At 37.1% G+C, this 27,299-nt stretch overlaps 1 protein-coding gene across 1 annotated transcript in view; it reads right to left on the reverse strand.

Annotated features, from left to right (window-relative positions):
- The window catches only part of ANKRD31 (ankyrin repeat domain 31), a 54,178-nt gene extending 27,373 nt beyond the window's left edge, over positions 1-26,805 (reverse strand). The window contains exons 1-13 of the mRNA XM_042825795.1: positions 26,693-26,805; positions 25,965-26,011; positions 23,533-23,596; position 22,515; positions 17,715-18,341; positions 15,060-15,331; positions 14,626-14,750; positions 12,051-12,230; positions 9,941-10,083; positions 7,472-7,616; positions 5,154-5,206; positions 3,218-3,677; positions 2,342-2,584 (exon numbers count right to left, since the gene is read on the reverse strand). Of these exons, the coding sequence (XP_042681729.1) occupies positions 2,342-2,584; positions 3,218-3,677; positions 5,154-5,206; positions 7,472-7,616; positions 9,941-10,083; positions 12,051-12,230; positions 14,626-14,750; positions 15,060-15,331; positions 17,715-18,341; position 22,515; positions 23,533-23,596; positions 25,965-26,011; positions 26,693-26,790 (2,458 nt within the window). The 5' untranslated portion in view covers positions 26,791-26,805. The remainder of the gene's footprint in view (positions 1-2,341; positions 2,585-3,217; positions 3,678-5,153; positions 5,207-7,471; positions 7,617-9,940; positions 10,084-12,050; positions 12,231-14,625; positions 14,751-15,059; positions 15,332-17,714; positions 18,342-22,514; positions 22,516-23,532; positions 23,597-25,964; positions 26,012-26,692) is intronic.
- Between the last annotated feature and the right edge of the window lie 494 nt (positions 26,806-27,299).

Below are 27,299 nucleotides of genomic sequence, written 5' to 3' on the forward strand. Positions count from 1 at the left end.
ACAGACCATGACAGCACAGAGTTCTACACTGGCTATTATAACCTGTCAGACAGCACTTGTGAGGCCAACTTTGCAATGGGTGTACTTGGGCCACACTGCATGGACAACCAAAGGAGCTAAAAACTTTTTGCAAGTGAAAACTTTGTTTAAAGAGCATGCAGAAGGGGCACATTATTGAAATATTTATCCAGTAGCCTGAGACCTATTCTGTAAAATAACTTGTTGTGTTTTGCCTGCAAGCTTCTGAGTATGAACTCCCAAGGTAATAATTTACTTTCTACTTCCTTTCTGCTTCCCTCCCTCCCTTATTCAAAGACCTATTATTCAAAGACCCTTATTCAAAGTCCTAGGAACTCTTTTAAGAGAAATAGGAGAGAAAAAAGGTGCACAACAGCCCACTAAGTCAACAACACTTAGTTATAAAGGCCGCAAATGAACAGAAATACTTGCAACGTTTTCCAGTTAAGTGGCCATGCACAACACTATTCTTCCTGCTTGCTAGGAAGCATTTGAAATAACATAATAAAACAATGGTATGTAAATCAGAGTTCCCCCATTAAGTACATTGACTGGTGACTCATAAGCAGGAAAGATTAGGACCCTGGCAGATATGTAATCCAGTGATTGCATTAGCAAAGAAAAGGCAGAGAGGCTAGAGTAGCCAACAGTTAGGTTCGATTATGCAATATTTCAACAACTTCTTTAAACAGGCAATTAAATACTTCACTACTGGCCGATGAGTAATTCTTTTCACAGGTCAAACTATAAGAAAAGCAAGCTGTTTGTGCCCTCATTTTCTGTAAGCAGAATAGGAACGCCAAGAGCCTAACAGGTGACTGATTAGACTGAAGTAGCAATGTGCATGTGATCATCTAGGAACAGGAGATTTTCACTCAAGAATGGAATAATATAAGGAAAGTCACTGGGACATTGAACAACCAGATAGGATACAAAAGCCAGTTAAAAGCAAAAATATGTGAAAACTTTGCAAGCTATAAAACATCATCCCATCTTTATTTTTTTTTCTGCTGCAACTGGAATGCCAGTCTCCAAAGCTATTATTGCCTTCAGCTATAAAAAAGGCTTTACTTTCTTCCATGATCTCTCAGACAGTAACACTTCTCTACTATGAAGGAAATAATTAAATTTTAGCTGAAAAAAAAATACGGCCTGCAGAATCTCCCTTGGGGGAAGAAAGTTATCTGTCAAATAATGCTCCAGAGGAGATCAGAATGTAAGCCCTTTGCCTAGGAAGTAAAGAAATGTAAGGGAAAAAACATCCCATTTACCCCACTATAAGTATTGAGCAGAAGCATAATTGATGCAGAAAAGGACATTAACAGGGAAATGAATTATTTCCACATTCATTATTTATTTTTGCAATAATTAAATGCAGATGGTGACATGCATCGAATGTGCCATGTCCAAGAATGATATAAAAAGGCATTCATGTAAGAGAAGGAAGCAATCTAGAGATAGCAAAGCTACGTACTGACACCACCAAATACTGGAGAACAGCAAGCATCAAAGAGCACCTATTTCTTTTCATCTACTCCTTCACTTCTAAAGGAATACAGGATGTTGCTCCAGAAACTCAAGACAACTGAAACTTGAGAAGGATTGAAAATTAGTAACCATCTGAGAGAGAAAGAGGAAACAGCATTCTGTACAACTCAAAAGAAAAGAAAACAAGAAGCTTGTGAGTATCAAAGAGAAAAGATCAGCAAGAACTTTGCATGGTTTACTGGTTAACTTCTGTCATGAGGTGAAGAATGCTAAAAAACATTTCAGAGATTGGGTGGTGATTCCTTAGTTTATTAAGATTATTCCTTAGTATATTAAGAGTAGTCAGCAACCAGAGCAAAGTCATAAAAAAAAAATGCAGCTCTTGCCAGAATAGACAGAAACAGAAATAATAAGTAGAAATGCATATAGGTGTGCCAAACTTACAGAAAGCCAACCTTTATTTGATCTGTGATGCATAAAGTACTTCATGGAAGACCAACTTAGCATTATCTTCAGCTCTCAGTTAAGTGACTTAGTTGATTAGGGATCAATTTAGTCTTATTTAAAAATCTTACTTACGATTCTGTGTTCTCTCAGTTAACACAACAAAGAAAAGACTGACAAATGCAACAGACGAAACAGAGCAAGAACAACTTTTTTTTGTAAAAATGAGTAAGTTCTGGCAATATTTCAAGTATTTGGAAATCACTAGATTATTTGTTGAATATGCTATTCATACTTCTCCATGCTTTCCCTCCTATATTACAAGAGACTTTCTACCCATATGTCTGGGAAATAAAAACTACACTGTTTTTACAAAAAATTAACTTTTTACCTGATTTCTTAGTTGTTTGCTCTGCTGATGGTTGATTGAATTTTGAATGAGTAGATAAAAGCTTGTTTTTCCTTACACTAATACACAAGTCTGTCTTTTGTCTTGCCTCTTGTGGGTCTAACCTTAATCTTTTCACTTGGACTTCTCCTTCAGAGAATTGCAAGAGCACATTGCTCTTTTCACTTCCTTCTTTATGATTTTCTGTGCCTTCTGTTCCACCCATTCCAGCAAATCTTCCTTTATCTGTCAGTCCAAAAAAAGAACTTGAAGAATTTTCAAAAATTGAATGTGTTACTGCAGAGGTATTGTCTCTTGTCCTGGACTAGGTGGTAAGTTAGATTTTAACTTCACTTAACTCTTTACTGAGTAACAATCCATAGATAGTCTAACATATTACTTTATCCACTCTCCACTGTATGCTAACATAATGAGATTAAATCCAAAACAGTTCAAAGATTCTTTTGTGATAATAAGACTTTCATGGATTTATGTTGCTAAAAAAATTAAGGTGCTTATGAATTTTATTCTAATTAACAAAAACAGTGGTCGTATTTTGATAAATTCAATGGGAATTTTGATCTAAAATGGCTCTCCTAAAATACAAAGCGAAAATGAGCAAATAATGAATGTGGCATTGCGAACTGTATCAGAACATACCACATGTTTTTGCCATTTATGGTACATACTCTGGAAATCCACAGTTATGGTGTTGTTTTTTGCTTTAAATGAAGTACATAGAATGCTTACAGACAATTGATAAAATGACTATTTTGAAATAAAATATAGCACTTTTTTCCTGAATAGTTTCTTTCCATGTATTTTGCACCTTCTGAAATGAATAAGGAGACTTCTCTGTATAAATACTGAAATACAAACCTGGCTTTGAGTTGGTGTCCTTAAGATCTTGTCTCTTCCGTTTAATTTGACATATTTTCTTGTCATGGAGTTGTAAAGCTCTGAACAATATCTCTGAACTATGAGCATCTTTAGTTTCCTTCATGTGACATCTTCCAGTGCTTTGTTCTGCATTGAGCAGGATTCCCACTCTTGTTTCTGGTTGTAGAGCCTTTTGCTCATTGTTGTTCAGTACACCATCAGTAGAATTAGAAGGACTTCCAGAAGAACTCACTTCACTAGCAGTTGCTAAAAGCTCACGCACTAGGAGTGTTTCTGTATTTACTTTAAGAGTGCATTCCATGCAGCTGATTCCATCATCCAATATATTAGTGTAAGTGTTTTGCACCTCATTTTGAATAGTCTGTTGCATTATGTCTGCCCTGCCTGAATCAGGAAGATTTGCGCAGGCTAGTTCTGACTCATTTACTTGTAAGGAACCCTTAAACAAAGCAAAAGAAAGATACAAAATCAGAGTTGCTCTATTAATTTTGTTTCCATCAACAGTAGATTTAACTTGATTTGGCAAGTTTTGCAAAGAAATCATTTGTTCTGAAAATATTCTCATATCAGTATTTAGATTCCCGTCTATCACATTACCACCATTACGTAGTGATCAACCCTTTTGAGAGGAAGTCAAAGCAAGCGTCAAATGAGAATCATGTTCTGTTAAATCAGTAGCCTCAGAAAGCTGTACAGACATTTTTTATTCAGAAACCAATGATGCAGAACAACAGACTAGTGATCATCTCCTCTGTTACAACAGAATTTGCTAAGCTTCTGTCATTTCTGTCCTGCAGTTTTCTTCTGTTGAAATTCTGCCTGATTTAGTACACTCAGTTTTCATACAACTTTAACTGGAATGCAACAATTACAATTAGAAACAGTAACAGTGATGTCCATTGTTAGGACCAACACCAGGGAATTAAGTTTTCCCTGTATTCGTTCCTTGGTATACAGACGGACAAAAAGAAAATAAATACTTGTTGTGTTTATTCTCTCTGATTAAAATTACTTCTGAGTAGTTTTAGCCTTGACTCTAGCCTCTGCAATATCAATAACAGGTATTTATATTTTTTTTAATGCTTATTTTTTGGGTTTTTTTTTTCCCCCCATTCAGTTTTCTGTCCTCAAAACCCTGAAGAACTATATCACACCATAACAGAATCGTAGGGACTGGAAAGGACCTCTAGAGATCATCAAGTCCAACTCCCCTGGCCACAGCAGGCTCCCTAGATCTGGTTGCACAGGTAGGCATCCAGGCAGATGTCTCCAAAGAAGGAGACTCCACAACTTCTCTGGGCAGAGAGATCTTTTGGTACATTTCCCCAAATTCATTCTTCTGCTTTGTTCATGTTTAGCAATTATTTCCTTTGGTGCTTTAGTTTTTTAATGCTGAACTGTGCTATCTGCAATCCAGTCCAAGGCAGATGTTTCCTAACTTTTTCCTATTTGAACCTAATAAAAACTTATTGCACAGATGCAAGCTATCCAAGTGTTACCAGCCAGGCAACAAGTACTATGCAACTGGCAACTTTTTGCTGTTTTAGCCAGGTTTCTGAAAGTACAGAAAGGCACTAACATACCATTTTTGTTGTAAACTACCTCTGTAGCACTTGCAAAAACTCAGTAAGAACCACTGTGCAAGAGAGAAAGCTGACTGCCTCTGTCATGCATGTTCACAAAACTGCAGATTACCATAGTTATCATCAGGGATCAGCAACTATTTATCAAACTGTTTGCCATAATTGCCATTGAATGTCATCCTGCTTCAGCCTCTGCTGGATATGTAACATCTAGTACATTATGTGCTGCTTTTGAAACACATTTCTTAAGCAGTTGTCTGAATTTTACTGAAGACTGCTAGAAGTCCATAACAGTTCAGCATCAAATCAACAAGGAGACTGTAAAGATCTACCTGGTGCAGATTTCTATCCTCTGTACTTAATGTATTCTCTGTATCACCTCCACCTGGAAGGAAATTAAGATAGAAGGAAAGCATTAATGAAAAGGGACTATAATTCTTTGCTTTCTATACATAGCATCTTGTGTCTGTAACCTAATGTGATGGGTACTGTTAGAAAAGTCACCAAGCTACAGGCATTCTACAAGGATCTCAAACATTTATATATAAATATACATATACTAAAATTTTGGGGTCTGATTTTCATTGTAGAAGGGATTTCGTACAAACCATGAGAGAGTGTAGTAAAGTACGGAACTATGTTTTCCAATTTTTCTGAAGATTAATGACTTGAGCAATTATTTTTGAAAATTAGAGGAGCTGCTGCATTTCCCTAACTTATAGTAGGCTTCTCTGGTCCCAAGAGACTTCTGAAGCCAGTAACAGTGGAATAATTATGCCTCTCCTTGCATAACCTGGGCAGAGAAAGATACAGAATAGCTAAAGTTAAGACTTCAGTGGAAGAATAAAGAGGGATATTTCCCAGTACCAATTTAGTACCTTGATGGCATGTTTTAGCTTTCCAGCTACTTTTTGTGCTGATAAATTGATATATAAGTAGTACAGCAGCTACCAAGTTCTGACCCTAGTATTAATATACTTTATATACCCATGCAAAGCATTCTTGAAAGTATGCTGGTCACAAAACACTGAACCCAGTTCATTGCACTTTGCCATTTTTACTACAATATGTATGCTACTCCCAGCTCTAAGGTTTGCCCAGCAACCCATGCTGGAACCAGCTAAATTAAACAGGCATTTCACAGCATGTCAACTCCTTCTCCAACACTTTTGGAAATCCCACCTACCGGATGTCAACCCTTAATCCTTAGCACCACCTTCAGTGATCCACTTCCAGCCCTTCCAGTCTTGGTCCCAAATCAAGCACAATGGTGCAGCTATTGAACACTGATGAGGACAAGTTCTAACCCAAATCTTCATTTCAAATGTAATTCAGTCCCACCAATCTTAATAAGGCTCAGAATATCCACAAGACCTTTGATGGCTAGAGTCTGAAACTCTAACCATAGACCTTCCAAGCATAGAAATTCCTGCCAGCAGCTTTAATTTTTATTTACCTTATATTTCAAGCCAATAGCTTCTGTGTACTTCTTATAACCCTGACTCTAAGCTTATTCTATAAGCTTATTTGCCTCTGTAAAGCCCCATGTAGTATACTGTGTTCAAACTTGGAGCTCCCCATACAGGAAGGATGCAAAGCAATTGGAGCAGGTTCAGAGGAGGGCCACAAAGGTCTGGAGCACCTCTTCTATGAAGAAAGGTTGAGGAAACCGGGCTTGTTTAGCCTGGAGAAAAGAAGGTTCCTGGAAAACCTTATTGCAATGTTCCAGTATTTGAAGTGAGCTTAAAAGCAGGGGGGAGACCAACTTTTTACACAATCTGATAAAGATAGGACAGGGAGGAATGGCTTTAAGCTAAAAGAGGAGAGATTAAGGTTAGAAATTTGGAAGAAATTTTTTATTCAGGAGGGTGCTGAGGAACTGGAACAGGTTACCCCAGAGAAGTTGTAGACCTATTCCTGGAGGAATTTAAGGCCAGGTTAGATGGAATCCTGGGCAATCTGCGCTGGTGGGTGACAATGTTGCCCATGACAAGAGTGTTGGAAATAGAAGATCAATAAGGTCTCTTCCAACTTAAGCCGTTTTATGATACTACTTCAGACATGCCACAACCCAACTAACTTATCAGTGTCCAGCAATCCTAATTCTAACTATAATCAGGGCTTATCTTGTGGCACTTCCTTATACCTCTCCCCATCCAAACAACCCTGTCTGAACATTCCTCCCAGCTCCAAAGATCATACAAGATCTCTTAAGACCTTACATACAAGAACTCTCACCTTAATCTAAACATTCTCCTACCAACACCTCACAGGCTCAGTCTTCACCTTAGTTCAGCTACAGCAATACTGTCCCAAAATAGTAATGTTACCCTAGTTTCTACCCTAACATGAGCAGCAAGGATAAGCAATTAACTCTCTTACATTAAGACACTCTTTTCATCTCTTGTTTCACTCATTAACACCTCTTGTCATCTTTATTTTAAATATAAAAATAGCTCTAGTCCAAGAAAAAGAAGAATATAACTTCTTGTAATACTTGCAAACATACAGCAATCGTGCTGTATGTGTGGGTAAGAAGTGCTCACTAGAATATCAGTCAGCAAAATCCATGGAATTACTCGCTATACTTAAGGAAATAGTGTGCAACAGCTATTTGGTGATCCTCCATTTAATAATTATTCTCTCCTACCTGATACTGAATCTCTTTCATATCTTGCTAGATGGCGTTTTAACAGTCTCTTCATGCACAGGTCAGAAGCTTCATCTAATGCACTCCTTCCCATCTCATTTTTTAATAAGGGATCAGCTCCATAATGGAGTAACAATGCTGCTACCTAAAAAAACAAGTTTTTCAGATTGTTTCCCTTCCATCAGCATTTCCCACAGTTCTTCCTTATACAGGCTTCTCCTTTACTTAAGAATATGAGCAACAAAAAAAAAAAAAATAAAGTCTATAATAAATAAGTACTTCCTATATTAGTTACCACATCCCAAGCATTCCTCTAGATACACCATTATCTTAAAGTCTTACTATTTTTACTTTTAAGAGTTCTTTCATGTTACTCACCAGATGCCTCTAAGCCAAGGTCTCTTAAAGCAAGATAGGATTCATCACTCCCTAAGTTCATAATTATTGGAAAATAACAAGCAATTTTAGGATACGAGTCTGCTCACTCATCTAAATTATATAGCTTAAGAGAATATAATTTTCACTGTAGGTGTGTACTTTATTGTGACTCCTGTGTCTGCAAAGTAAATTGTCAGCTATTTCAGAGGAACAACATACATTCAGTCAAACAAAACCCACTCAAATGGTCTTACCAATATTTCAGATTCTGTACAAATTGTAAAGCCTCATACCGCTGTTATTAAAAAAAAAAAATCAGCACTTGAGCAAAATGTTCCATCTGGTTTTGCAGAATACTTTTTAAAGACATTGAAATTTTACAATCTGATCATCTTTTCTATCACTGACTGCAGTCTTATTCCAACACTAGAATGGCTATACCTCTGCCTTTCTCTGGTCAGCATCTATTTTGATCTGTTAGCCTACATCTATACCTCATTACCTCTAACAAGACTGTTACTGACAGAATTTCTAACAAAGTTTTCTCAATTCTTACATTCTCCTGACAGCACAGCAAATAAAGCAGCACCCAGTTCATTGCAAAAACCCTCTTCATTTTCACTAGTTGTCCCAAATCTATGGAGTCTTTCAAGCAAGGAATATTAAGGACTGCATATCACATTTGCATACTCTCACACTTAACAAGAAAGTATCATAGTTTTCCACGTGCTTTTTTTTTTTTTTGTGTGTGTGTGTGTGTGTGTGTGTGTGTGTGTGTGTGTGAAACAAGAAATTCATTTTCCTATATTATAAGTAGCAAAAGGGATAAAGCCACATTTCCAATTTACAATACTATCTAGAGAAAGTAACTTTGAAAGAAACAGCTACACCAAAAGTCAAGTGTGCCAGTCACTGCAGCGATACAAATGTAATGCTCCTGAGCAAACAGAGCCCCAGTGTGCAAGTACCATTTCACATGAATGTATCAGACCACATAACAATTAACACAGCTCTAAGTAGAATGGTGTTGATATGCTCCAAGTGACCTAGCTGAGATCAGTGTTTTTCCAATACTGTTAACAGTTACTGACTCTTAAAATATCACTTGTAGAGATGCAGAGTCCTTGGTGTCTAACCATGAACTTTAATACTTTCTTCGATACTTTCACAAATCTCAGAAGTACTTAATAAGCTTCCAAGGAGTCAGGAATCCACAAGCTGCAAACAAAGCTTGGGGCTTCAAGTCTCAGGGAAATCATTAACCCTTCCTCTTTGCTCTAGGGAGACTGAAGGGTAAACAAATTAAGTACCATCTTGGTTGTAAAATTGAAAGAGAGCAAATGTTTATGGACAAAACTTACTGCATCCCACAGATGTGCCTAGGGGAAAAAAATACTGTAAATGAATAAATATAGGCAGCAAATGCGCATTTCTAGAAAAATAAACAGTCAGCAGGTGAAAGTGATGCACAGAACTATGACAGAAATCTGGACCACCCTATGATCATGCACAGGCAGTTGGAGGCAAAAACTACCAGACTGAAAGAGGATCCAGAATTCAGACATAGGTTATGAAACCATAACATTTGGCAGTGTTAGTTATAGTTAATTTATACTGATTATTCACTTGGCTTTCTGCTTATAATAATATAAACAAAATACAAAACCATATATTCATAACTCTCCACAAGATTATTTTTTACATAAAAAATATCTGTGTGTGCTTGCAGATGCACACCACATACCCACGTTTACTGAAAAACATGCATGAAAACAAAAATCATTAATACTGCAGTGGACTGCTTAGGTCATAAAGTGTTTCTGCAGTGATTATAAAGTAAGTTACACAAAGATGTGAAAAAATAGTAGGAATCTGTTTATCAGTACTTTGGCCACAGTCCCAAATAGAAGGAAAAAAAAGTAAAGCATGGTAATGGTTGAAATAGGAGTTAAGCAGAAAAGAGTTATTTACTCCTGAATTAAGCCATAATCTGAAAGGACAGGCCCACATGCAACAAGACTATGTGACTTTTTGGACTAACAAAAAAATTTAAGTTCTTAAATCATAATTTATGTCCAAATTGGAGTATACCTTATAATGGCCTTCTTTAACTGCATCATGCAATGGTGTTATTTGTTTATCTCCTCTAGCATTGACATCAGCTCCTGCTTTCAAAAGCTCCTTTGCTATCCAGTAATGGCCCTCTAAACTTGCTTCATGTAGCGCAGTCCAGCCTAAAGAAAAGAAAACTTAAAAACTGAAAATATTCATATTTGAGTGAAATATTTTATAGAAAATGTATCCGTTTTAGACATTCTATTTGATAAATATTTCAGAGGGAGATAATGAAAAGGTAAGAAATGATTGTGTTTTACAGTGAATTGTATAAAGAAATGCTTACTAAAAATCTCAGGTGTTGGGAGCTTTCAGTTTTTTGTCAAAACTTGCTCTCACTGAAGAAACAGGGTATACAGTAATGTTAGTTTGCTACTGACAGCACTTTTAAAACTTCTTTTGAAAAAAAAAATAAAGAAATTATTCCTCCTACACCTTAATAATTTCTTCCTGAATGCAACACGTATGCTATTTTAAGAACAAGGTGTATTTTCATTATGATCTTTTCTCTTTATCACCATGATAAAGAAGGTAAGTAAGAAAGAAAGAAGAGACAAAAATAAATAAATAAAAAAAATAGCCATGTCTTAGCAACATCTATTTGCTAAGTAAAAATATAAGGCAGCATCTCCAAAAACATTTTAATGCTTTTCAAATTTCTAAAGAAAGCAGTATATTATCTGTTCTCAGCTATATGGAATAAGCCAAGATGGCAGCTTCACATGGGTCAGTTTCATGACCCACAGAACAATTACATCCCAAGTGCTAAGGAGAAATAAAGGATAGAAAGCAAGCTTTTGAACTGGTTTTAACATAGCCTTGAATCAGTTATTTAAACATCCATTACAGCAAAGTTTTTGTTTGTTTTGGTTTTTTTTGTTTTTTTTTTTTTTTTTTTTTTTTTGTAGAGTGACAAAACTAAGAGAAAAAGAAAAAAAGATCTTCCAGTCCCGTGCATTTTATAGAGCACCTAATCATAGAATCATAAGGTTGGAAATGACCTGCAAGATCATCTAGTCCAACCATCCTCCCCATTACCATTTTTTAAATGAAGAAATTCTAGTAACTCCATATCCTGGAGCAAAAGCTTGAAATCGTTCAAGGAGAAGAGATGAAAGTTTCACTTAAGTGAAAAAATCTATTTTTTCCTACCTTAGAAGTATCTTCTTTTTAATATAGTAATAATATCCTGAAAAACTGTACCTGGAACATGAGTTACAGTGCTAGAGCTGAGCAACACCATTCTCCAAAAACCACAAAGACGACAAAGTGCCACTGCAATTACTTTGTAAGTCCCCTAAAGGACTTCAAATAATGATCCAAACTGAGACCACAGACAGTATTTTCCCCATAGTTCTCCATATTCTTCACACATAATATCCAGAAAATAAAAAGGAAAAATGAAAATCAACTTCAAGTATTCAGTAAGGCTCTGAAGCACAGTAACGAAGTGGAGGAGGAATGAAAAAGGTTAGGTAACATATGGATAACGATTGGTAGACACTTTTAAGGGAATAGACAAGGCATAGGGCTGGAGTACAGTAATCAGAACAATGATTATTCAAAGAGAGTAAGATGAAAGCCTTTCAAAATGTCACGGATCTGTCAGTGCTTTCTCATTATGTTTTCCTTGCTACAAAATAAATCAGCTGGGCCAGGCGAGCTTCCCATCTCTTTGAGGAATTTTCCTAAATGATGTTTTATGCGGTTGTGCTTCTATCCAAAAGATAATCACCTTTAGCCACAGGACAATCATTTTTTGTTCTCACAGGAAAGCTGTGAAATCTCAGCCATCACACAAAATGGACACATTCCAGGAGTGAATAAAATATCTGTGAAACACATTATACTGATTACATAATTAATGGACTAAAATTTAAAAATTTCCTTTTTTTTTTTTAATACACTTTTATACATAGGTCTATTTGTCTTTTCATGAAGAATTAGCAAACTAAACCATAAAATCACAAAGATCTACTGACCAGTCACAGATCTAGTCTTTTACTGCTCAAACTCATATTATGTACTTCCATTACTATATCTATACATATTTTGAAAATGGTACATTAATACAGCAGCAACTTACCAGCATAATCCTTATCATCTATGTTTGCACCAGCTTTTATTAGGTTATGTACATGGTTTAGATCTTCAGCAACAACAGCTCTGTGTAGTAAGGTCTCACCATACACATTCCTCTTATTTATTCTGGAAAGCATAGCACGGTATTGAGGATCTGTTAAACTCCTACAATAGAATTCTTGTCCTAAAAAAAAAAAAAAAAAAAGATTAAATTATAGCTCCATTCAAAAAAGATGCCACAGCGAATACCATAACAAAACTCCAAATTAAGTTCAACATGCAGGAATGTGACTTTAATAAAAGTGTTTAGTTTAGGCTTCTTGTTTTTTTAATGACATTTTTGCAAAGGACATTCTTTCCTAACAGTTGATAAAGCTACTTTATAACTCATTACAGATGAACAGACTTCGGAAGCTAGTCAATAACTCAGTAACATCCATTAACAGTCAAATTTATCAGTACTTTCTTCGTAACTACTTGCATGTTAAAACTTCTACTTCACAATCAAGGAATATTTACAGAAGTATAGAGAACAAATTAGCTTCCTCAAGTTTCTCAATTATTTTACAAACAGCTCAGTCAACAGTGCAGTGAAGAAAACTGTTGGACCAAAATCATTAGCTACCCAACAAAAATTCTCTCTGCTTGAAAGTCAGACACGTAAATGTAAAAAACTAAAAGATACAATTATTAATTTCTAGTTCCTTATTTTACAAAAGAAATGCTGTCTTCCACTGTGTTTTCACTGTACTGTATTTCAGATTGGATGAAATCATTTCCAATACACAGATGAGCTGTGTGGCATTTTACCAGCAGCAGATATCGCACAGTGGAGATGAGCATTCTGGCTGCTGCATCCCTGAAAAACAGGGAGGGAGGAGAGAAAGAAGGAAAATACAGGAGGATGGGCTGCAGTAAACTACATTCTAGTGGTTTGGGCCATTAGTTCATCTACTAGTGAAAAAAAAACATGGTTTTTGGGACCACATCTCCACTGCTCTTCTTCACAGTCTGAACTAGATGCTGTTCACTGTGCCAAAGGCATTAGGAATAGAAATTTTAAGCAAGCCGTAGTTCTCTAAAGGCTGTAACTCACAATACCTAACGTGTCTACTATTCAGTGAATTGTGGTATACTGTGAGCTCAGACTTCAGTTGTTCCCAACCTTCTTAAGTGCTCAGATCTGCATGTATTTTTAGAATCCAGTAGGAATGGACTCACCCAGCACCTTCTGACAGGTGAATACTAGGATAGTATTTCCATCCTATGTGTTCAGTCTTGCAAGACGATCATTCACAATACATTATAACAGCATTCAAAGATTATTTAAATCAGCCAAGAAATTTAGAAGGGATTACACTACACAGACAAACATAAAACAAGGTGCAATTTCATGTTATACTTAACAGAATTTAACTAGACACTGTTACTTCAAGAAGTCCTATTACTTCTACCCTACCTTCCCTACCACCTTCCTAGTGTCAGACCAACTGATGCCTAATGATCCAAACCATAACTTTAGTGAAGCCTTTTTTTCAGTGAATTACCAAGCTAAGATGTCTCAGAGTCCTGATTAGTAAATCCGATGCAAAAGGGAAGCATTTGTTAGATTACAGTAACATGAAAATACCTCTATAAGCAATGCAATTCCTTCAGCAACAACTGTGCTAAAAACAACAGCTTATTCTTTAAGTAGAAACTAAGTCACTAAGTAGATTAGTTTGAAGCTCACAAAAATTGTACTCCTAAGGGGAATAATGAAAACCCTGTGATAAGAGTTGATAATTGGTAGTAGAATTGTCGATATTTTCTAAGATCTACAATGTAGATGTTACTGTCTTAATACTTACAAACTTTGTAACCTATTTGAATGATGAATTCAGACTGAAGGGGTTTTAACAAGAACAAACTTTTAAGATCTCAGTCTTAAAGGTTAGCTCTAAAGTCAGCATTTAAGTATGGAAATTCTGTATTCTCCTACCACTCTGTGAGTCATAAGAGTTTGTTTGCATCTTCAGACTATGAAAAACAGCAATATTCCTCTGTGACAAAGGCTAAGGCAAGGAAGAATACTTGAAAGGGCACTCAGTGACAGTAAGAGGGAAGGTCAATAACCTTACTTTACACCTGAATAGAATAACAAAAGAAAGCCTTTAAAATAGAATAAAATGCTTTGTATAGGTGAATTCTTAAGGATTGCACTGCTCTCAGTGATGTTGCACAGCAAATACTAGATTATAGAATTAGGATCTACTTTTAACTCTGTAAGAAAGCAATTTTCTTCTCTTTCACAGAATATACCATAAACGCTTCATATATTGTTGTATAATAAAAAAATGCACAATGAAAAAACTCTCATTATTCTTACTGAGTTTGTGTGCACAAACAAACTGCTAGATGGTAATAGGCAGACTTAAGCAAAGTAAGTTACTGATGATTTTAATTATTAAAATAAATGTTCCTATTATCTTTCTAAAAGAAATTCATGACAAGATAGTGGAAAGACTCTGAATTACATTTGCTTCAGTATACACGTTTAAATGAAAAAGCATCTGATACTTATCAGACAGCTATCTTACTCATTTTATCTCTGATTCTTTTGCTCCTCCTTCTCTCGTCAACTTTTCTATCCTCATTTTTAGATGCTTCTTGGGACCTGTTGATTTCCGGATCTTGCTTGTTTTTAGAAGATTTCTGAATTTCACTGTCAAGACATTTGTTTGAATCAACGAAAACATTCTCTGTAAGAAGCTGTGTTTTCAGAAGATCTAAGATGATTAACATATTTGACTGTAAAATGAAGTTTCCAACAGTGTGGAAGGATACATGCCAACTTAGTACTGAATAAACGGAAAAATCAGGAGGGAAACTGACTTTCATATCTTTAAAAAAAGAAGGAAAAACCTTACTTCTGGATCATCTGAAGTCATTAACATGAAAAATATGTACTCGGTATGTGTTGTACATTAATAAAAATAAGAATTTAGGAATATTACACATGCCTTTGTCATACCTAAAATATTTAGCTTTGCTTCTTGTAGAGAGATTGTGAGGCAGTTTTTGCAGTCCTTCTGGCATCTGTTCATGACTGGACACCCTATCTCTGTACCTTACTGAGGAAGTCTCTCTTAGCTCCATTGTTCTCCCCGACGTTGTTTTAGTGGTTTCTGCACATAAAACAGCCTCTACTAAACGTGAACTTCCCTGCCTAGTTCGTTTTTCTTTACAGGTGGCACTCCAAAAATTGGAAATTACTTCTTTCCCTTTCTGATCATCACTCACAAGCTGTGACAAAAAATAAGTATTACAAGTAAATGGTAAGCATGCAGTTAAAATAAGCACTATAGATATAAGAACTTAAAGAACATCATGCTATGAATTATTTACGTGCTCAAAGATAACAGAGAAGTTACTTAATAACTAGAATTCTACAGATTGCAGAGACAGAAGTTTTCATAGGAGAGGCATTCCTAAAGCAGTATGCCACATCATGTTGTACCAAGCGAAATACTATACTTTGTATCTCAACTTAAGCAATATATCTAACCTGGATGACAGTGAATAAAAGTTGCTATTATCTAAAAGTTCTTTAGCCAGATGTGTGAAATGACTTAATAGATTAGTTTCAGTTTCCTATGAACATAAACTCCTGTCCTGAAAAGACAATATAATACATATGACATCCTAAGATAAATCATCTTATCCCACTCTTGATCTAGCCTAAAAAAGTGTGCAAGATCTTGAAGCATGCTTCACCAGATTGAGGTTCAGTAACTACCAGCTGAGTTGTTGATCCTGAAGATATACTAATCCTCATCTACAGCCACTACAAAAGGAAATCAATTTACCTACAGTCTTCTAAAAGCCAGGTATCTAGATGGCATTAGACATCTTGGCTCCCCTAACAGTGATGAAGAAGACCAGATACTTGCTGAGTGATTCATTTCATTCCAAACGGTGCTAAGTGGAACCTAAATTACTGCATTACAGCAGAGGCGTATCGCTAACAAGTGAGCCAAATCCCATCCTAGCTATATGTCATCATATGAATTTGAGTTTGTTGAGGTTATTCTGTTTTATCAAGTGTGTGTGATATGCTGCTGTCAGTCAAGTTGCTAAACAGCTGGTATTCATTAGGTTATTACACACTTGACTAACACCGAAGGTCTTGGGGCACACCCTCAGCACACACGCATGTAAATTCCTTCAAAGTGATGTGGGAGAACTTGTTAGTACTTCACTGGGACAAAAAATGGGCTATCTTGATTACATCTACACAACAGTACAGGTTCTCCACTTTTGAGTCCTTGTTGAACAACAAAAATCCTCTGAAAAAACAAGGACAAGAAGAAAAGGGAACAAATACACTGTTAGAAGGCAATATACTAAAACAAGTATCTATTTTTCCTAATAGTTGTGCTTCCTTTCTGCCCTTAAACACAGCAGATGAAAACAACAAGAAAAAAAACACTCTAAAAATAATTATTAATTGACAAGAGATTATAGATTACATCTTGAAAGGACCCAGTTTCATAATCCTAACTGAAAGCTTTTGTAAGTTGTTATTCTAGGACATGTAGCCTAGACATCCTTCAGCACATTTACGTTAGCTACCTTTGCAGCACATTTGATTATATGCTGTTTTACTCAATATTACCAACAAAGACCTAATCAGTTGTTAGCTTTTGGATGCTTTGTATCATCCTAGGGAAGCAGACTATAAAACCAAGTAAAGTACCTAGTTATTGTATTGTGATTCTATATTTCAGTTCCAGATTATTCAAAGACAATGCAAATAACTTGATTTCAGATTTACAAAGGATGGCTGCTACACTCCATAGCATAAATTTACTTCTATGTTCCCTTAAATATTAAGCAATAATAATGTTTCTTTCCCTTTACAACCCTCTCTAAGCACAGGGTTCGAGGGGAAAAAAAAAAGACCAAATCTGTATCCACATGCACCACATCTTCAGGGGAGGACATGAACACCAAACTATGTTTCAGTTTTTTTTCAGACATTCTTGAAGAGGCATAAATAAACAACAGAAATGCAATTCTTCACACATTTGCTAAAGATTCTCAAAAGCAGTCCCACTAGTCTCTGGGAGACACAGCTGTAATTTCTTTTTGTAATACTTGCTGCTATTGTGGCAGGAATTCTGAAAGCAGAACTCAGCATACTATAATATGGGAGAACAAACAAACAAACAAAAAAGAATAAACAATACCAATTGGCTGGTGTAGTATCCAATTGGTATTGTTTTTTTGGTGTTATTTTTTTTTTTTTAATGCTTTTTGTGGAATAACAGAACAGTGGAGTGACAGAAGAGTGGTTCAGAGCTTTGTAAACAATACCATACAAATAAGGCATGCAAAAGTACAAAGAGTTTTTGAAACTCCTGTGCTGACTCCAGATTTCCACGTGAGTCACTGATTTAATTCCACTAGGATTTCTCATACCAAGGTTGGTTATTTTTGTAATATGAACATATTAAAACACCTCTAAACTTGTAAAACAAAAACACTGAAGATATATTAAGCATTTAAATTACCTATGCCAGGTTTTTTTCCTATTAAGATTTTTATATCCAAGTAATTTGACTATTGCAGAAAATATTTTCGGATAAGCATAACCTATCAAATACTGATTAAACTATATATGTACCTGCTCATAAGTTGTCCTCTGCAAGCTAAATTCTGTTAAAGTTTTTGATTTGTCCACCTGAATCACAGGAAGCTGAGGCTCGAGCACGCTTGTTATCTGTGTACAGTCATCTGCCACTTGCCTGGCAATATCGTGTTCTGAATTTGCCTGCTCGTCTTTGGTGTTAAGCTGTCTCTTGCTTGGCACTACAGGTGTGTCTGGCTGTACTACAGATCCGGACATAGAATTCAGATCTGCCACAAGCTTTTCTAGCAGAGCATCACTGTTCTTATCTGCTGGTGCGTCACTGGAAAAGACATGATCAGGATACTCTAATATCACTGTAGGACTCCCAGAATCACTAAGAACTCTCAACCAATCACTGATTTCAAGTTCACCAGTCCCTAAGCTCTGTTCAGTGAGTGACAATGATTCCATGAAAATCTTTCCAAATGCTGACAACGAAAGACTGTTATCATTGTTGGAGGGTTGTTCCTCTGTGCCGTTATCTGTGTCAATCACAGCCACGGTGGGCCTCAGGCAATCTTCTAAAACATGCTGAAATACATCTTGTGGTGTTATTATCTCCTCCAGAAAGGTATCTGGACACAGGATTGCCTCTGGAGAGAGATCTTCACAACTTAATTTCTGTAAAATTTACACATTAAAAAAATGTTTACAAAAAGGAATGTAACCACTCTTTCTAAAAAGCACATAATTAACACCCACTGTACAAGTTAATGGTATACATGTTTTGTTCACAGTTTTTGCATAAATTCTAAGACCTGTAAGCCTACCTTAAAAGTTTATTTAGATTTAGATAGAAGCCTCAGTTTCAAAAGACCACCTGTTGACTTCCTTAGCAGTGAAAATCCAGAATAATGGAGACTAAAATTGCTATAAAATCAAAGATCTTACGCTTTTGTGAATGACCTGGTAGTGTTAGAAGTCTTCAGAAGAAAGACATTACAAGTTTTTGTCAGAGAAAAAACAAAAACAAACATACAATATAAAAATGCCTATTAGAACACTGTATACTATGAGTTTTGATTATCTATTTATGTGGATCCCAAACTATGGAGCATTTGTGCTTCACAATCATCAGGTCAAAGTCTTAGAAGTATCACTGGAGACTGCAGGTTGGAGTCTTCATGCTGAATACAAAACCACAAAACCAAAACTATTTTCAGAAAATAAATACTGTTGTTTATTCTCTACTTATAGTTGCTTTCATTTTTATACCAGTTCATAAGTATTCCCCCCTAACCCTCCCAATTAATAACTGCTTCTGCAGTCCTAAAACATATCTTTTCTACCTGTCTAAAAAAGTGATGTTGCTTAATAAATACTGAAGCTTAAGGTAATTTACTTCAGTACATTTTTAGACTATTACTGCCAGCAAGTGGCAATACTGTGTACTGCTAGCATACTTTAACATAGCTGGTAATGGAATTTGGAGAATGTTCACATAATAAAATAGAAAGGGCAGAAAATTGACTCATATTCAGTTTGTAAGGTATTACAGATGTGTGATGATTTAAGCTTTTTTCCTCAGTCTGCTGTTTCCTATACTGTACTCATGCAGTAATTTTTCCTTTTTAAGTATTTACTACATTCTATTTAACCATTTAGTTTTAGATTACTCTCATTTTTTTGCAAACTTGAAGCAATTGAGGAAAAGAGAAACACTTTATGTACAACTTTCTGTGCTTGAAGAATTGTAGAGTCAGTGGCAGGTATGTACATGAGTAAATTTCTACAAACAAGGTTTGATGCACCAGCTGAAAGGTAGGTATAAGTGACATCTATATTATTGGAGAAAGATCAGTCAGGCACAAGCATCTAATATGTTAAGATCCTGAACACTCAAACACCAACTGAAATCCATCACTTATATATGACTAGTGTTCTACACCTCCCTCCATTCTAAACACAAGTGCCTACCTGGTAGCAAAATCCTGTAGGACTACAAACAATTTAAATCTGCCAAACATAACTTTAGCATCTTCCCTCTCCTGTCACTTGTCTCAAAGCCCAATGCCTACAGTTCCTATGTCTACAACTGTCTGTTGAAATAGACAGAAAAGATGGTGAATGAATAGGGCTGAGAGAGCTGGCAATGGACTGAAGCACTGGCAGGATTCTTACATAAGAGCATTCTTTTTTGTGCACCCAGTCTGGTGAACACAGTCTAAAGTGACAGTATTTTCAGTCAAGGGAAGAGCAGGATTCCTCCTCTGTCAGTAGATCAACAGCAAAATAACACCATTATGGTTGACGCAGTTTCAGCTCTTCCTCTTCCAGAAGAGCTATGCTTCATGCAATTCATTTCACAAAGAAATACTACATAAGAATAACAATGAGAAAAAGTATCTCATTGGCATTAGTTTATTACTTTTTTAATAAAGTTTGAATACCATCCATCATGGTATCTGCAAATCTCTTCCACTAAGCAGAAGCATGGTTAAAAAAAAAAAAAAAAAAAAAAAAAGAAATGAAAGCCTTGGTTCAAATCCCATTACCTTAGGGTCTTCATATTCTCCATTATATCTGGTACCATTCCAAATCAAGGTGCTCTTTAATCTAGACTCAAAAACTGCTTACCTTCTAGCAACAAATCAGAACCTCATTGCCCCAGTCTCACCCAGGAAACATACACTGGTTAACAGTTGAGCACGGCCATGCTCCAAATCAGAAACTCACACAGGAAGAAACAGGAAACTGATGTCAAGTAGAGGTCTCATCTAAGAACCTTATTTGACCATGGTTATAGAAACTGTGGGTTAATAAACTCACTGCACCAAATAGCTAAGCCTCAAAATAAGGCTTAGCCAAGCTTTTACAATTTAACTCTCCCTACCCACTGTGTAAGCTGGAAAGAGGCACATCACTTCCAGCAGATGGCAGTACATTCATATCTTCGTGAATCTTAATATAAGGACTTTTTTTTAAAACATGTTTGAAAACAATTAAAAAGTTACTGATATTGTATCTTGCAAATGTTGCAAAGAATGGAAGTGGACTGAATAATACTGAAGAGCAATCAATGAATGTTTTGGAAATAAGTTCTCCTGCAAAGTTCAGTCTTTCAGTACGCACCAGAGAATCAGCACAAAAGAGTTAAGGCTTCAGAAGTATCAACACTCCTGGCTTCTGGGAGAACGCTGAGCTGAAAGTTATTGCAGTATAGTGGGACGTAAGAGATGCAAAAAGAGAATCACAGAATGGTTGAGATTGCGTTAATTAATGAGCTTCTTGTGTATTTTCAGAAGCAGATGAACAAAAATTAGTGTTCCCAGTCACTGCTGATTGTCAAGGTATCTATCCCACCCTTTTTTCAAAACAATAGAAGCTTGTGGTGGTCCTAAGTTTCATCGCAAGATCTTTTCTATCTGTACCTTGACAGTGCCAACATCAGTCAGTAAGGAAAAAGTACAGTTCATAGTAACCAATTCTGGTCTTCCTACTACAGGCTACCAAAATAGCCTCTGGAAATCTTCTCAGTGTACTTCACCTGGCTATTCTCCAGAGGCACAGGCATTTTTTGTTCAGCCCTGCAAAATGGGAGTGTTTCATTTGCTAACCCCCACTACTGTAGTTGGATATTGGTTAGTTGTATAGGTTTCAGAAAGAAATACTGAAACTGGGATTTTATTGCAAGTTAACAGACATTTTCTAAAGAGCCTGCAGATGACAGCAAGGATTCCATTTACCACTAAGATCTTAATTTCTCTGAGACCTTCCAGATAACGTCTTCAGACCTGCAGACATTCTTATAATGGCCCATGACACAGTAAAAGGAACTGCTGACACCAGCTATTTTTTCTTTTTACTACAGACACAGCAATACATCTGATTTCAATTGGAGTCTCCTTGTCAAGTATCTATGGACCTGAAAGTAATGACTTGCTCAGGGATGATCTGAAATAAAATCAAAAAGCACAAAGATAGCCTTCTGCCTCAAAAGGCCAGTAGTAGGAGACAACCATGGAGAGGCTGCAGACAGCAGCATAAAGACATGATACAGTGGCAAATGCTCTAAGAACCTCTTCATGCTTGCTCTCCCTCTGTCAGACAGAGATAAATAAGCTCAGGAACACGATTGCTCAAACCTCTGTGACCACAAAAGCCATGACAGGAATGTGCTGGAAGAAAAAAGGATAAAGGAGGAATGGAGGGAATGTTTGACCACCGCATGTTGATATAAGTGGTTACAAAGAACCCGTGCTCAGAATACTCCCATGTTTCACATAATACATTATTGAAATTTTGGCTACAGGTTCCAAAAGATGTGGGGGTGGGGATAACTCCTCCTTCCCTCCAAAGTTTACTTTATTTTAAGGACAAAAAAAAAACTGTTTGCCAAAAGGTAATGACTAAAATAATTAGTATTACTTTTGAGTTACATTCATAACATTCAGGTTGTATTCAGTTTATCTAAATTAGTCTTACATCGCTGCCAGCAGATATAAGGCTGAGATTATAGGCATTATTTCCACACTTTCTCATGCTGTATTGGCACTATCATATCTTCTGTGGAGCTGCTTTGAAAGTATAATCTGGCTAAACCAACTTGAAAAAAATTGATGAACAACACCTAACAGCTACTGTTGTTCCTACTGTTATTTAGAACAGTGGTCAAACAAGCACTAATGCTGGAACAGGAAGCAGTAAAAACAGATGACATGGAAAACATGCAGCACCTTGTAATACTCAATTAGACAGGCTTACATGGAACAGAATCATTCCCATTTAAAATCTGACAAATCAGAGAAAAGTTTTCTCAAAAGTCATTTTCTCCTTTACCTGTCAACAGCAAACTCTAATACTCACAAGCAGCACTGGGATTAGAAAAGACACATAACAAAAAGACTGGTTCTACACACGCAAGTACCAACAATGATGAAGAATGACAGCTAAACATCATTCTTCCAAGCCCTCAGAAAAGATTTAAATTTGATACTGATACCATGCTGTGGATAGCCAAGCTGCCAATGGAATGTTAAATACATCTCACAAAAAGAAGTATTAAAAACTTGGAAGAATTACAAAAACTATTTGCTAGAGTACTTAGGGGTTATTTGCTTTTCTGATACTCCTGATAGGGAAAGCAAGTTTGTCCTTTTCAGACTTGGAAGAATCCCTCACTGAAATTAACATTGGCTAATTGGTTTCAAAAAATGGAGAAAGACCTGGAAAACTACAGGCCACTGAACTTCACATCTGTGACTGGGAAGATGATGGAGCTGATCCTCCTAAAGCTATATTAAGGATGTCATACACAGGTGAAAAACTGATTGCTTAATAGAACAACATTTAATAAGCTGACTACCATCCATGCCAAATTTATTAAAAACTAAGCTAATTAGCAGATCGTGGAACACAGAATTACACATAGATTAGACTACCCCATCATTGTGCAAACAGACATTGTTATGCATTTCAGTTTATTATCTCCTTCTTTATAAAGAAAGGATTATCCCAACACTGGATCACAGCTAATCTTATGAGTATTCAAACATGGTTAACCCAGATTTTTGTATTTCAGAACCTGAAAAGAATGTATAAAACCTTTGGGCTGGGCAACATCTTCATCTTGTCATTACACTTGTTTCTAAAATTTGAAAGGTTGTATCATCATGAAATATCAGGGACCAGACTTTGATACATTACCAGAGAGAATGTGCTACACAGAACATTATTTTCCCATAGTATTCACTTCTTTCGCAAGCCACTGGGCTCTTTCACACACAAAAAAAAGAATGGAAGGTTCAATTATTTCATTAATAATTAATAGCTATGTATTTACAACAGGAAATGTATAATTTCTGTAGAAAACTGATATACCTGGTTTTCATATGAAGGATTAGGAGCTATACAGTTGATTTGTGGAGAAAAAACTCCTAGGGGAAAAAAAAGTACAGCAAGTAATTAAAGGTGATTTTCTGTCCTATTGTTCCACACATTTCTACATGTATCAAATTATTTGATGCTGAATAAATATAAGTGGTTTATCTCCCTGACTAAGTCTTGAAACTACAACACTGAAAAAATCAGAAATAAAACAATTTGACCAAAATTATTTGTACTTCTTAAAAAAATAAACAGAAAGAAAACACTTGGGGAAAAAAAAAAAGAAACTTTCAAGTTTGGACCTTAGGCTATAAAACTACAATACATTGAGAAGTACCCAAAATTAATGTCTTTGGCAGGCATGCCTAACCCACAGGCTGCATGTGGCTCAGTTTATCTCATCCTGCAGCTTTCAATTTATGTTTGCAACTTCATTTTCAGTCAACATATATACATTACCTGAGAATTTTCAAACGGAATGTATAGAGTCGCAATCAGACACGCAACTCAAAAAAAAAAAAAAAACCACCAAAATCAATTTTGTTTATTCAATAATACAAAAGCTGGATCCTCTTGTAGTAACTTTGGCAACCTCACCACCTATGGATGGACACATCATATAGTACCTCCAAGCTGCCAGGAAAGCTTCTCCACATCTCCAGTGTAGTCTGTGCTACCCAGCAATTGCAGATCTGGATGATGGTAAAGTATTAAGGGCAATTGATGTGGCTTTTTCCTAATCACTATAGATGACATTCCATAGTAATGATCAGGTGCATTACTTTGTTTTGCTTTATTCTGCCTCATTTCACTTAATATTTCATTGCTTTAAATGCAAGTAAAGATAAATACTTCTTCAACTTGGTGCCTGTGTCCTTCATGCTGACCTAGTCCGTTGGCAAAACAGAGACATCCTCACTCCCACAAACTGAAGAATGAGTCAAATAAGCACATCTTAAATGATCTTTACTGAATGATGCCAAGTTCTTCATAACTATGAAAGGTTCTGCTTCAGGAGATGACAGCAATAGGAAAAATTTCCTCAAATTTCAACGGATTGCAGATAAAAAGTATACTAATTGAGTGAGCTGATTTTAAAAAACGATGCTTTTGAATACATTCAGGTCTTTAAATTGGCAAAAAGATAAACAAGAAGAAACCTAAAGAAAACTAAGAACAATTTGTGTCACTTGGAGCTGTTAGACTGTTAGAATAAAACAGAAGGAAATTAAATGAAGTCTGCAAAGGAGCCAAGGAGGTTACAATAAAATTATTGTTTATTATTAACTACTATCCTCTCCTTCATGCAATCTCTTTCAAGGGAATTAAGGAATATTTTAAAATTTTAAATGAAAGCACACGTATTTATATTTAAAATAATAATGGAGTTAAGTATCTGAAGAGAACAGATATATTTAACAATCTTAAAGATTTATTCAATAATAATATATGCTACTGTAGTTACATATGACTACATGTCTATTACACGGATGTATATTTCATCTATATCTTTCAGTTCAAGTACTGTGTATCAGAATGAAAATAACATTTCATATAGTCCTTAAGCAAGACATCCTCACTTAGAAAAAACAGAAATTAAGTGCAAAACAATTTTTAAAACACTGGAAGTGTGCCCATTTTTTCCTCTAAACTACTAACTAAAAACACAGATTTCATGAGAGCACTTGCAGTTCATGAAAGTGGATAGAGGTGTTGGTTGATACTCAAACATGAGCCAGCAGTGTGCCCAGGCAGCCAAGAAAGCAAATGGCATCCTAGAAGCCAGAAAGAGCAGGGAGGGCATCATCTCTCAGTACTGAGCTCTGGTGAGGCCACACTTTGAATACTGTGTTAGTTTTGGACCCCTCTCAAAAAGGACTTTGAGGCCTTAGAGCATGTCCAGAGAAGGACAGCAAAGCTGTGAAGGGTCTGGAGCATAAGTCCACAAGGAATGGTTGAGGGAATTGGAATTATTCAGTCAGAAGGAGGCTCCTTACCACCCTACAATGTCCTGGAATGAGTTTGTGGTGCACTGGGGGGCAGACTCTTCCAACAGTGATTGAACAATTGGGAAAAGCCTCAAGTTGTGCCAGGAGAAGTTCAGGTTCGATAATGAGAAGAATTTCTTCTCAGATAGAGTGGTAAGGTACTGGAACACACTGTCAGGGAGGCAGTGGAGTCACCATCCCTGGAGGTGCTTAAGCAAAGAGCAGATGCAGTACCTAGGGACATGGTTTAGTAGACAGTATTAGTGGTAGGTGAATGGTTAGAGTACATGATCCTAGAGGTGTTCCAATCCTAATGATGCTATGATTCTAATATTTAATTGTTGGTGTTATGAACTCTGGCAACATCCACAGAAATGGTTTGCTGAGAAGAACAACTAAGAAAAAAGACTGAGAAAAGAATCTGTCTTACCTCCTATTTCAGTGGTTAAAGTCATGCTGGTGTTAACGAGAGATAGCCTTAAAAAAAAAAAAAAAAAGTCAAACCACTGCATAAAATACTCTTCACTCATATAAACTCGAGGACGCTAATCCTGTCAGCTGCCTTTGTTTGGGTGCCGACAGCCTCCGGCCAGCATGAAAGCCAGTCTGAAAGAGCTGCACAGCGTCCCTCAAAGAAACCCAGAAACGTCCGTCCCGCCGCCCCTTCTCAATGCAAGCCTCACGCAGGGCACAGCACTGACGGTACACCTGACAACAGCCGCACTCAAGGTAAACGCAAACAGGACAGTTTGGAACAGCAATTTGGAACAGGGCAGTTCCAATTGCAATACCTTAAAGAATACGAAAGAAAGCACCGTGAAAACGCCATTAAAAGCAGCAGAGAAGTAACAGCAGCGATAGTATTTGCTGGGGTTTTTTTTGTTTCCTTTTGAGCAGGATTCTCACACCTCCACTGACTCACATGTTACCTATGTAGGTAAGACCGAAGGGTGCAACTGTAGGGCGAGGAACCACCTAGTCCCAGTGTAAAAAAGCGGCCCAAGAAGAGGACGGAAAAACTCCCCGGCACCACACAGCCACCAAATAAAGTTCAAGTCATGCCGCTTCTGCGCTGGGCTGCCGGGTGCCCGCTGCCTTGACCCGGACCTGCGGCCTCGCCTCAGCGCGGCACGGAGCGCACCGCTCGCGCGTTACCACCTCAAGCTGCTGAGCTCCTTCTCCTCCGCATCGCTTCTCGCCGCGGAGCCCCACGCGCCGCTCTCATCGCAGACAACAAAACCACACCGATCCGACATTACGCTACCGTCCCACTTCCCCTCCTCTCCTTTCGTCTCCTCTACTGCCCCCGCCCCTCAATCCTCACTGGTCCTGCCCCTCCCCTGCTCCTCACTTGTCCTGCCCCTTCTCTCCTTCCCGCTCGCGTCCTTCTCCCTTTCCCGTGCTTTCCCGCCAAAGCCCCGCCGTGATCCGTTCCTCCACAGCGGCGGTGGCCATTTTGTGTGCGCTGAGGAGGAGAAATGAGCGGGAACGTTAAGACAGAAGCCGTTAGTCCGGTTGAAGAGGCGCAGGAGGAGCGGCTCGCCCTTCGTAAAGCGCTTTTGCTCCCCATGGTCTTTCAGTAAGACTAGCATTGGCCTACCTGCCGTGGCGGGCATCGGGCTTCTGCCACATGCACTCTTCTCTAGCGCCCTCAGCTGTGTGTCCGCCCAAAATTCTTTGCCCTCATTTCTCTGCTTCTGTGGCTGCCTATAAGGAGCTAACTGAACCTTCTTTCCTGAGCATGATGATTTGCTTATGGCATCAA

This window comes from Centrocercus urophasianus, unplaced genomic scaffold (genome assembly GCF_019232065.1).
Source record: "Centrocercus urophasianus isolate 14NV4802_14NV808 unplaced genomic scaffold, USGS_Curo_1.0 seq_25, whole genome shotgun sequence".
NCBI classification, from domain to species: Eukaryota; Metazoa; Chordata; class Aves; order Galliformes; family Phasianidae; genus Centrocercus; species Centrocercus urophasianus.